At 39.2% G+C, this 12,991-nt stretch overlaps 1 protein-coding gene across 6 annotated transcripts in view; it reads right to left on the reverse strand.

Annotated features, from left to right (window-relative positions):
• Positions 1-12,991, reverse strand: part of fastkd1 (FAST kinase domains 1) — a 46,549-nt gene that overhangs the window by 28,341 nt on the left and 5,217 nt on the right. For 5 of the 6 annotated variants that reach the window (XM_048535186.2, XM_059647242.1, XM_048535187.2 and 2 more), the window contains 3 exons: positions 8,617-9,114; positions 7,527-7,595; positions 1,308-1,433 (listed from right to left, as the gene is read on the reverse strand). In XM_048535186.2, the coding sequence (XP_048391143.1) occupies positions 1,308-1,433; positions 7,527-7,595; positions 8,617-8,966 (545 nt within the window). In that variant the 5' untranslated portion in view covers positions 8,967-9,114. Of the gene's footprint in view, positions 1-1,307; positions 1,434-5,967; positions 6,082-7,526; positions 7,596-8,616; positions 9,115-12,991 lie in introns of those variants that run through there. The other variant, XM_048535191.2, reaches the window with a different exon arrangement.

Below are 12,991 nucleotides of genomic sequence, written 5' to 3' on the forward strand. Positions count from 1 at the left end.
ATATGATTGTAGAGAGAAGGTGGTCAAGAGGTGACCTAATAGAGACATATAAGATGATCAGAGAATTAGACAGGGTGGACAGTGAGAGCCTTTTTCCTCAGATGGAGATGGCTAGCATGAGGGGACATAGCTTTAAATTGAGGGGTGATAGATATAGGACAGATGTCAGAGGTAGGTTCTTTACTCAGAGAGTAGTAAGGGCGTGGAATGCCCTGCCTGCAACAGTAGTAGACTCCCCAAGTTTAAGGGCATTTAAATGGTCATTGGAATAACATATGGAGAATAATGGAATAGTGTAGGTTAGATGGGCTTTTCAGTTTGGTTTCACAGGTCGGCGTAATATCAAGGGCCGAAGGGCCCTGTACTGCACTGTGGTGTTCTATGTACCAGACAGGGTGCAGGAGAGGTTCATCAGGATATTGCCTGGGCTGCAATGATTCGGTTATGAAGAGAGACTAGAGAGGCTTGGGTTGTTTTCCTTAAAAGCAGAGAAGGCTGAGGGGGAAATCTGCTTGAGGTTTAAGTTCTGAGCGGCATAGACAGAGAAGACAGGGAGGAACTTCCCACCTTTGGTAGATGGGTCAATAACAATTGGGGAGGGGGGGGCACCCTTTTAAAGGTTGGAAGCATGAGTTTTAAAGGGGAATGTAGAATCAAAAAGATAGCCTAGAGGATTATGGGTATCTGAAACTCACTGCCTAAAAGGTGCTAAGCATGGGAAGCCTTAAAGCATTTCTGAATTATTTAGATGAACGTTTGAAACACTATAACATACAAGACTGGAAAATTGATTAAAATAGATGGAAGCTTGATGACTGATGAGACATGATGTCAAAGGCCTTCTCTCCATGTGATAAAAACTGTATGATTCTATATCTAAAAAAGTATTAATTGGAAGTTTTAAAAAAAACTACTGCTGACAATAATACTTGTGCAAAAGAATACCAACTGATCAAATTCAAGAAAAGTTCTTTTGATCAAATTGAAGAAAAGCAACCCCCAAAATTCTAGTTTCTTTACATTGCACCTCAAAATAAAATCTGCATTTATACAGCATGTGAAGTTTATCAAAGCCATTTGAATGCACTTCGCATATGATTAATCATTTTGAAACTCAGGTAAGCAAACCTGAAACCAATGCAAAATTAGTGACACAAAATACTGCAGCCAGAAGTCAACAAAATAGTCCCAGATAATAAAATGTGAGGCTGGATGAACACAGCAGGCCCAGCAGCATCTCAGGAGCACAAAAGCTGACGTTTCGGACCTAGACCCTTCATCAGAGAGCACTTGCCTAGTAACATTACCTTGCATCTTGTATATATTCCAACTTCCTGTGAACAATATCAGTGATTTCTCCCATCAGTGGACTGTGGTACATATGTTGATCAGTCAGACACACAGCAAACTTGGATAATATAGCCATATTAAACCTATCAAAATAAAAACAATTTCAACATTTACAGCTTAGAAAATAATACTGGAACAACGTAAATATTTTATTCAGCAGAACTCTACATATTTAAATTATCTTTTTTGGGGGGAAGACAGCTTTATGAACAAGCAAGGCAAGAATGTTAAATAGTATCAGTAATAGTTTTTTTTAAATAATTGTGAAGGTAAGGGAATGCTGACCTTTATATTGGATGACCAGCGTGCAAGGAATTAGAAGTTATGACACAGAAACTAAAGAGCTCTGGTTACACCGTACCTACTATGCAGCATTCAGTTCTGGACATCACATCTTGGGAAGGATTTACTGGTCATGGTGGGAGTGCAGTGTAACAAATTTAATAAATAACACCTGGTAATGCCACCTGGTTAACGGAGGACAGATTGGTCGTATTCCATGCAAGTTAGAAGATTAATGGGTGATTTGATCAAAGTTCTCTAAGTATTATAAGTAACAAGTAGAAAAACTATTTCTATGAGTTGGGTAGTCCAAGTCCAGGGTACTTAATCTAAAGAAAAGGGACAAAATATTCCAGCTCTGGTCTGACTAGAGCCTTGTACAGTTTCAGCAAGACTTTCTTATTTTCATACACCATTAACTTTGAAGTAAAGGCCAACAGTCCAGTCGCCTTCCCTATTTACCTGAATTTGTATGCTAGCTTTTCAAGATTCATAGATGAACTCCCCAAATCCTTCAGTGCTGCAACTTTCTGCAATCATTCTCCTCTTAAATAATACTCACTATTATCTATTGTGTTCTTTCTGCAAAGTGCATAACCTCACATTTTCCCACTTTATAATCCATCTGTCTAGCTGTCACCCATTTACTCAACTTGTCTATACCCCTTTGTAGACTCTGTCATCCTTACTACTTGTCTTCCCACCTTTGTTTGTTTGTCATCTGCAAACTTGTCTATTGTAGGTTCATTTCCGCATCAAATGATTACTAGTAGGGATCCTTGTGGCATGCCACTAGTTACAGGTTGCCATCCTGAAAATGCCTTTTAACCCAACCCAGTCTTCAGTTAGGTAGCCGATCCTCCACACATGCTAATTTACCACCCCTAACTCAGTGGGCTCTGATTAAATGGCCTTATGTGCACTATCTCTACATGATTTTTAGACATCCAAATGTATTCTAGTTTCATTTTCGATCCAGTTTGTTACCTGCTGAAAGAACGCTAATAAATGTGTTAAGCACAATATCCCGTTCAAGAAACCAAGTTGACTCTGCTTGACGATATTATCTATTTCTAAATTCTCTGCATTTACATCCTTTATAATACTCTAACATTTTGCCAAAATGACAGGTGTTAAGCCAACATGTGTACAGTTAACAGATTTTTGTCTCGCTTCCTTTTTGGATACGTGTGTAATGTTGGCAGTTTTCCAATCCTCAAACTCTTCCAGAAAATTACTGCTAGTTTATCCACACCTACTTCTTTTCAAATCCTAGACTGCAAACTATCAGATCCTGGAGGTTTTTCAGCCTTCGGCACATTTAAAGTCCTGGTATTTTGTTTCTAGCATTAGTTATTACATGTATTTCCTTTCACCCCTTGACCCTTTAGTATTATGGAATGTTATTATTGTTTTCTACTGTAAAGACTGATGCAAGGTATTCAATTTTTAAGAAGTATTACAAAATATTCAAATTTAATCAACTCTTCTGCCATTTTCTGGTTCCCCATTATTATTTCCCCAGGTTTATTTTTCAAGGGTCTATGTTCACTTTGGCCCATCTTCTCCTTTTAATATACTTTAAGAAGCTCTTACAAGCTGTTGTTACGTTCCTTGTTAATTTGCCCTCATCAGTCATTTTCTCCCTCTCTATTATTTTGGTCATCTTTTATTGGCTTTCAAAACTTTGCAATCCTCTGATTTATTCTAATATTTGAGGCATTATATTTGCTCCCTTTCAATTTGACACTCTTCTTAATTTCCTTAATTAACTATGATTGGTTTAACCTCTTGCAAGAATTCTTCTTCCTTACTTGGATATATCTTTGCTGTGAGTCATTATCTATTTTCTTAAACATTGTATTTCAACTGTGTTTTCTGCTAAATCTCTTTCCACGTTCACTCTAGTCAACTCTGCCCTCCTCCTTATGTAATTAACATCATTTAGGTTTACTATAGTTATTTCTGTCCCAAATTTCTCTCTCTCAAATTGAATGCTAAATTCTACCATGTTATCGTTGCTGTTTTCTAGCATAAATTCTACTGTGACATAGTTTATTAAACTTGCTTCATTATGCATTACCACAGCTAAATCTCCGGTTGGATCCACAACATTTTGTTCTGGGAAATGTCCCAAATATACCAAGTTCTTCCTCATGGTTATCTGTGAAAATCAAATTGCGAAAATCTACAAAATTAAAGTCACTCATGATTGATGTACTGTCTTTGTTATATGTCCTCATAATCTCTTGATTTATTCTTTAACCCATAAAACTGCTACTGTTAGGGAGGCCTACAGACTACTCTTACCAGAGTCTTCTTCCCTTGATATTTCTTCCCTCCACCTATTTGAATTCTAGCATCAGATTATCCTAGATCATTTCTTGCTACAGTATTTATTCCATCTTGTACAAAGAAAGCTATCCTACCCTTCTCATCTGTCCTTTTGGAAGTCACATACCTCAAAATATTTAGCTCCTTGTTTTGATGTCCTAGAAACCATGTCTTCATACTGGCTAAAAGAGTATATACATTAACCTTTTCTCATGCTATTAATTCACCTACTTTGATCTGAATACTGCTTGCATTTAAGTAAAATGTGATTAATTTTGTCTTTTTATCATGGTTTCCCTTATGACCTTAATTGCTACTTTTCCTTTAATACTGGGCGGCACAGTGGCTCAGTGGTTAGCACTGCAGCCTCACAGCACCAGGGACCCAGGTTCAATTCCAGCCTTGGGCGACTGTCTGTATGGAGTTTGCACATTCTCCCCGTGTCCACGTGGGTTTTCTCCGGGTGCTCCGGTTTCCTCCCACAATCCAAAGGTGTGCAGGCTAGGTGGATCAACCATGCTAAATTGCCCGTAGTGTTCAGGGGTGTGTGGGTTATAGGGGAGTGGGACGTTTCAAGAGGCGGTGTGGACTTGTTGGGCCGAAGAGCCAGTTTCCACACTGTTGGGAATCTAATCTAGTACACTGTGGATATCAATATCAAAATACCTGTGCAGCAATACTAGCATATCCTCTGATTTTTATGCCTGCTTATTTCCCTTCCTGAACCCTCTCCTCCCATCTCTTTAGTTTATCCCCTTGCTATAGCCCTAGTTATTCGATTTACTAGGACATTGACCTCATCACAGTTCAAGTGAAGCCTATCCCACTGGAAATGCTCCTTTCTATCCTAGTACTGGTACTAATGCCCGATGAACTGAAACTCATTCCCACTACAGCACTGATTAACTCCTTGAATTTATTTACCCTATGCCAGTTTACTCATGATTTAGGTAGTAATCCTGAGATTATTACCTTCGAAGTTCTGCTTTTTAGTTTAGCTCAGATTTATTCAAAATCTTTTAGCAGAGGCACCGTTCCACTCCTACCAATGTTGCACGCACTGACATGGGTGGTGACAACTAAATCATTCCTCTCCCACTCCAAATTTCTCTCCAGCCCCAAGGAAATGTCCTTAAACCTGACAGCAGGCAGGTAACACAGCCGTCAGGGGTCATGCTCACGACTGCAGAGAGCAGTATCCAGCTGCATAATTATACTATCCCCTATAACTACTATTTCCTCTCCTACTTGAATGGCATCAAATAGTACAATGCCATGGTCAGCCTCCTTATCATTCCTGGAAGCCTCTCTCATCCATACAGCCTGCAGAATCTCATAATTGTTGGACAATTGCAGGGACAGAAGCTCCTCAGGAGGTGCCCCTTGAGCCCCCACACCTTCTTCTCTTACAGTCATACCCGCTTGCCCTTGATTATAGACCAAGTTTGATCTGCCTAATCTGAAGTGTGAGTGCGCCTCCTGGAGGCCTCTGTCAGAGAACTGCAGACACTTTCAGAAAGACTGTCCTTCAACAAACAGTGCAGCTTCAGAATGCTGGCGCTTGTTCGAGTGCAAAGTGATTTTTTTAAAGGTGGTGGAGATGTCAGGGATGCCAGTCTGACAGTGGTTATCCATTAAGTGGAATGTTCTTCCAGAAATGGCAAGCAGTACAATACCATGGTCAGCTTGCTTATTCCTGCAAGCCTCTCTAGCTTAGAAATCAGACAAGTGAGGCACCAAAGGCATGAGTAGAAAATTAATCAGGTGCGTATTTTTTAAGGTTCAATGAGCAATTTCAACAGGCCTAGCAGCCCTTCATGAAACCTTACAGAACTGATCGCCGAAAATAAGATTCAGCCCTTGTTTTCTAATCAGATTTGGTTAGCTTTTTTAACTTAGCCTTAAAATATAGGTTTCATTGAGAATAATCCAACACACTGGGCAAATTTCCTTATTTACAGAGGACAGGCTGTGTGGAATGACCTCCTTCATGTCACCTACCCTCTCAATCAGCATTAACATAGCCTTTCCTTTCTTGACATGTGAAATTTTGATGATTTCTAAATGGCATTTGCTGACTTTAACACTGGTTACTTTCCATTCTCCCAAGCACATATAAAGATTCCTGAATCCTGAAGGAAAGATAGAAAATATCCTCAGATTTCAAAGTGTAGAAACAGTTAAGCCCATCGCATTTGAAAGTGCCATCCACTGGCATCTAATGCCTTGAACTTTTTTAAACACTCTAAAATTTCATTTTTCACATGCTTATCCACATCTCTTGAAAACACAGACCGACATTGATACCTTAAGGTGGATTTTAATGTTGCCTTAATGATAATCTTATTTTCTTAGAAATAAAAAAGTACATTTTATCAGGTCTGTGGCAGGTCTAGACTCACTAATAAAATACTACTAAACTGTAAAACGATGCATTCCTGATGAATATGGGGAAGCTTATCATCAACCTTCCTTATTGAAAGAAAATTAAAAAATTTTCTTTACCTTTATTATCAAACTCCTTTCCTCACTCTCTCCAGTATTTTACACATTATTCTTCCTTTTGATGATGCTATTGGGGGGAAATGCCTTGGAGGAGTTGTTGAACACGGCACAGAAATGATATCAATATTCTCCTTTACAATTATATCACATACCATACTTTAAATTGTGATGTGGATATCACAGGCAAGCCCAGCATTAATTCTACATTCCTAATTTCCCTAAAGAAGGCAGTGTCAAACTTGCTTTCAGAACAAACCCTGGGGAATAAGTACATTCACAGGGCTATTGGATCAAAATCCTGGAATGACCTAATGATAGTGAAAGAACCGGCAGGAAGTGGTACTCATGTATCTGCTGCTCTTGCCCTTCAAGTCGTAGATGTCAACAGTACTTTTGGCCATTTGAGTGAGGCAATAAGCACTTAAACAAGCCAACGAACAGCAACAACAAAGGTAGGGTAAGAGTGACGTAGTGAGCACAGTTAATCAACCGATCTCTCAAACCAAGTCCTGAGGTTTATAGAAAACCTCCCGACACCACAGTGTCACCACCAACAGTGATGACAATGGACAAAGTGTATAAACAGGAACTGTGACTTAAATTGCAGAAAGAGACTTTAAATAATAATTTACTTTAAAGTGAAACATTATACAGGGGACTAAAGTGAGGAGTTTATGGTCACTACTACAATAGGCATGCCACTTAAATAGGATAATTCAAAAGCTTTGTCGGTGGTATTCAGTTAACTTATTCGGCACATGGTGTACTAATATACAAAGTATTATCTGAAAGTAAACACTGTATCAAACAAGAGAAAACTGCACAATACTTTCTATTTTTAGTCACATCTAATTAAAGTAAAAGATGAAGTTTTAGGCATTTAAGAAGTACTTTGTTGCACACTTGCATTTTAAGCCATTACTTCCCAGTGTATCTGGTCTGTTAATACTGTAGCATTTCACAATGTAATAGAATAAAAAGAGTTAAAAACAAAGGTATCAGTTGTCAAAATTATTAAACATATAAATGAAGAGAATAAAAGCAGCTACGTTTACCTTTCAATCCGTCTTGATGCCTCAACCATAAATTGTTGTATCATTGAATCATGAGGTTCAACATTCAACCTTCAAGTGAAATGACAAATTGTACTGTTAAATTATGTTCAAAGCTATGATAGTGAACATGAATAGATCAGGTTTGTATGTATTAAGGCTGTCTCTAAAATTAAGAATCAGGTCTGGAATGATCAACTTGTGTGCAAGACCTTTTAATGGATGCGTTATCCACTTTCTAAAATATTTTGATGTTTTTAAACATCTAATTTCACAAAAAGTTGACATGGCTTAGGGGTAGTTTAGGGCTAGATTATAGATTCTAATGGTTTTCCGAAGTTACGTAGGTTTTTAGATAGACATTCCATGCTGGTGCTGTTCACTGACTCCCAGTCATTCCAGTGGTACTTGCTGTTTCCTGTGATAGAGAATTCCAGATTTGCTACCTATTAAGAACAATTTTTCCTCATCTCAGTCATAAATGATCTACCCTGATACAGAGACCTCTGCCTGGTTCTAGACTGTCCAACCAGGGAAAATATCCTTTTTGTATTTAGCCTGTCTATCTTGATAGATTTTTACATGTTCCAATTGGATCCTGTCTTATTCTTCTAAACTGTACTAAATGCAGACTCAATCAAACCTATGTCTCTTCACAGGGCAGTCCGGCCATCCAAAATATCAGCTTCATGAACCTCCACTGCACTCCCGTTATGTCACTTTGTATGCAAGGAGACCAAAACTGCCTGCAGTACTTCAGGGTTTGTCTCACAAAGGCCCAATATAACTGCAGTAAGACATCCCTAATTCTGAACTCAACTCCTCTTGTAATGAAGTCAATATTCCACTTGCCTTCCTGACTGCTTGCTGCACCTGCCAATCTATTTTCATTGACTGATGTACAAAGACACTTAGATTCTTTTACACATTCACACTTCTCAAGGACAACTAGGGCAATAAATGCTAGCTGAGCCAGCAAAACCATCATCCTCTGAATTAACTAAAACAATGCTATGAGGGGTTAACAATGGTGTAAAATAATTGCACTTTATCCTCTTTCAAGAATTTAACTGGTTTCAGTACCTTTAGTTACCTCAGTGCATTGTATAACATGTCCACCAATGTATCATCATCCATCAGGTCGATCTTGTTTTCAGCTACTGCATGAAGAACCATGAACTGTGGATGTTTTCTAATGATATCTATTGTCCTCAGCATTTGTGGCCTTTCTTTTTGAAATTGCCAGAGCAGATGTATTGCATGCTTGACATGTTCCACTGAAAGCTTGGCTTTATTCTTCGCTACAACATCAAATATTTGGTCCTCATTGGCGCAGTTGCCTAACTGATCCAGTAAGGAATCACAGCCCATTGCCCGTGGGCGACAGAAGTTCATCAAAGGGCAGCATGTTCGCTTCAAATGAAGCATTTTTATTAGGAGCATGTTTTTTTTCAAAGCTTAAAGTATATTTTCAGATCTTGTCATCAATGTCAAAAATAACCACAAAATGTTTCTGTCGTGTATCAAAAAGACACATCTGTTTTCTCCAAGAAAAGACAATTCCAGAGGACATTTAGGATGTATTAATTATCTGTAAAAATAGAAGAAACCCAATTACATGACATTAAACAAATATTTGTGATTTTGGACAAATAACATTTAACATACTATTGAAGTCACTATCAATATTACATAGTTTTAGACACTTTTAAAATTTGTTTAGAGAAGTTATTACAAACCTCTGCAACAACCCCTAACACTTTGTACCAGGGTCGTGTCTCCCAGCAGTAAGGGCACTACCATGGTCTCTTGGCTGGGAACTAAATATCCAAGGATATGCTTCCTGTCGAGAGGACAGGGAGCTGGGCAACAGGGAAGGGTTTCCTTATTAGAAAGAAAGTAAATTAAAATCAATAGCAAGCCATACAGGGTCGGAATGCATAGAATCTGTGTAGGTAGAGTTGAGGAAATGAAAAAGAAAACAAAACCCTGATGGGAATAACAGACAGGCCTCCTAGCAGCAGTCAGTATGTGGGGCAGAAAATAAATCAGCAGACAGAAAAGCATGTAAGAAAGGTACTATTATAGTAGTCGTGGTGACTCCAATACGCAAGTAGATTGGGAAAATTTGGTTGCTCGAGGAGCCCAAGTAAATGAAATCATGGAGATGATCTCTTTTGGAGCAGCTTGAGATACAGCCTACTCGGAAAAGGTAATTTTGGGTTTGGTAATGTGTACGCAGGCAGTCTTGATTAGGGGACTCAAGGTGAAATAACCCCTAGGGGGTAGTAACTATAATACGATAAAATTCACCCTGCAGTTTGAGAGGATGTAATGGTATTACAATTGAATAAAGGTAACGACAAATACGTGAGCAATGTGTGGACAAAAGTTAATTGGAAGGGTAACCTAGCAAGAAGATAGTGGAGCAGCAATGACAGGAACTTCTGGGAATAATTCAGGAGGCACAGCAAAAATTCATGCTAAGGAGGAAGAAACATACTAGAGAGAGGACAAGGTAACTATGGCTCACAAAGGAAGTCAGGAATATTGGATCCTGTAACCAAGGATGGATGTGCTGGCCTTGGAGGGGGTACAAAGGAGGTTCACAAGGATGACCATTAGAAGGCCTTCAAAGACTAGCAGAGGACAACTAAAAAGAAATCAATAAAGGGAAGAAGATGAAACACAAGGGTAAGCTAGTTAGTAACATAAAAGGATATTTTAAGAGTTTTTGTGAGATATCTAAAAGGTAAGAGAGAGTAAAGGATGGACATTAGACCATTGGAAAATGAGGTCAGAGAAGTAATACTGGGATACAAAGAAATAGCAGAGGAACTGAATGGGTACTTTGCATCAGTTTTTATTGCAAATGACTTCAATAGCAAACCAGAACTTCAGAGTGTTATGGGGCAGAGGTGAATGCAGTGGCCATCACTAAGGGAGAGGTTGTTTCAGAGATAGTAGGAATTGCAGATGCTGGAGAGCCTGAGATAACAAGGCATACATCTGGATGAACACAGCAGGCCAAGCAGCATCAGAGGAGCAGGAAGGCTGATGTTTCCGGCTAGACCCTTCTTCAGAAGCTGGGTAAGCTGAAAGTCCTGAAAGTGCATAAATGACCCAGACCAGATGGACTGTGCACAAGCGTTTTAACGGAGATGGCTGAGGAGATTATGATGGCATTGGTGGTGATCTTTCAGGAATCACTGGCGTTCAGGAGAACCCCAAAGGACTAGAAAATGGCTCATGCAACACTCCTGTTTAAGAAGAAATGGAGGCAGAAGACAGGAAGTGATAGGCCAATTAGTCTGATTGCAGTCATTGTTAAGTTGTAGAGTCAATTATTAAGTAAGTGCACGGTAAAATAGGACTGAGGAAGCACACCTTCATCAAGGTAAGGTCGCCGCTAACAAACTGTTAGAATTCTTTGAGGAGATAACAAGCAAGTTAGACAAAGTAGAGCCTGTGGACTTGATCTATTTGGATTTCTAAAAGGCCGTGAACAAAGAGGTGCACAGGAGGATGCTAAATAGAATAAGAGCCCATGGTGTTAGGAGGATGATACTGGCATGGTCAGAGGATTCACTAACTGGCATAGGGCAAAGAGTGAGGATAAAGGGGTCAGTATGGCAGCCAGTGACTAGTTCCACAGGGGTTAGCAGTTAGGTAGGTCATGGCAATGTTAGCATTCACTTTGAGAGGGCTAGAATACAAGAGTTGAGATATACTGATGTGGCTGTATAAGGATCTGGTCAGACTGCATATAGAATGTTGGGTTCTATATCTAAGGAAAGATGTGTTGGCCTTGGAAGGGATCCAGAGGAAGTTCACAAGAATGATCCCAAAGACAAAAGGCCTGTCATATGAGGAGTTCAGCACTCTAGACCTGCATTCAATGGAGTTCAGAAGGATGAAGGGGGAGTGCATTGAGGCTTACAGAACACTGAGAGGCCCACAGAATGGATATGAAGAAGACATTTCTACCAGTAGGAGAGACTAGGACCCAACAGGACAGTCTCAAAATGAAGCTGCCCTTTAGAAGTGAGATGAGGAGAAATTTTTCCAGCCAGAGGATGGTGAATCTATGGAACTCATTTCTGCAGAAACGTATTAAGGCCAAGTCACTGAGTGTCTTTAAGACAGAGATAGATAGTTTCTTGACTAGTAAGGGGATCAAAGGTTATGTGGAGAAAGCAAGAGAATGACTGAGAAACATTAAGAGCCACGACTGATTTACGAGCAGACTTGATGGGCCAAATGGAAAATGAGGCTGGAGAAGTGGTAATGGAATTCTGTTCCTAAATTTGTGGTTTTATTGCCAAACTATTAAAACAGTGATGTTCTGGTGACCTGGGATCGAATCCCACCATGGCAGATAGGGGAATTTGAATTCAATAACAATCTGGAATGAAGAGTCTAATGAAGACCGTGAATCCATTGCAGTTGTCACAAAATCACATCTGTTCTATAATCCCCTTGAGGGAGGGAACAGCCATCCTCACCCCTGGTCTGGACTACGTGTGACTCCAGACCGACAGTAAATGTGGCTGAGTCTTAAAGCCCTCAAAAATGGACAATAATATGCTGATTTAACCAGTGACACTCCAATACCATGAATAAGTATATTAATGAAAATCTTCCAATCTTATTCTGCCACAAGAGTCCAATTATCAACACTCGAAGCTGACCAAATGTTTCAATCCTTTTTTTATTTAAAACTGAGTAAAAGGAGCCTGAATGGTTCAGTTGATACTGCTTATGCTTCTGAACCTAAAAGCCCAAGGTTCAAGACCCAGTCCACATTTTGTCAGTCATGAAGGACTATTCACATGGCTCAACAGTCAACTGCAAAATCCTTCAAACAGTCTACACAATTGTCTAAGAGGAGAGTACGAAGGTATCTCAAATACCAGCCCTGTTAAAGTTCTGCTGTCTGTACACTGATTCAGGCCAATTTTCTTCATCTTTTTTCCTTCAGCAAAGTCTTCATTTTAAAATTTTACTCCTATAATTCAAATAATTTTATAGCCTTGACATTTTCCAGCCACACAAGTCCAATAATGTTTCATATTTCTCCACAATGAAGAAAAATGTGGCAGATGGATTACAATCTGTGAGCCTCTCCAAATCCCCTCGAAACATCTTTCTGTCTTTGCCATAACTCTCCATACCATGTAGTTTTGCATCATGTGCAAACTTGGAAATATATTTCTGACATACAATTCATTGCTATAAATTTTAAATAGCTGAAGCCACACAGTGATATTTGTGGTGTCCCACTAGTATCAGACGGCTAAGCTGAAAATAACCAATCCATTCCTACTCTCTGGTTTCTATCCATTAACCTGTTCCCAAACTACAGTGACATATTTCCCACTATCCCGAATGGTCAAATTTTGTTTCACCTCTTATATTAGACAATATTAAAAGCTTTCCGAAAATATAAATATAACATGTCACAACGT

This window comes from Stegostoma tigrinum, chromosome 7 (genome assembly GCF_030684315.1).
Source record: "Stegostoma tigrinum isolate sSteTig4 chromosome 7, sSteTig4.hap1, whole genome shotgun sequence".
NCBI lineage: Eukaryota > Metazoa > Chordata > Chondrichthyes > Orectolobiformes > Stegostomatidae > Stegostoma > Stegostoma tigrinum.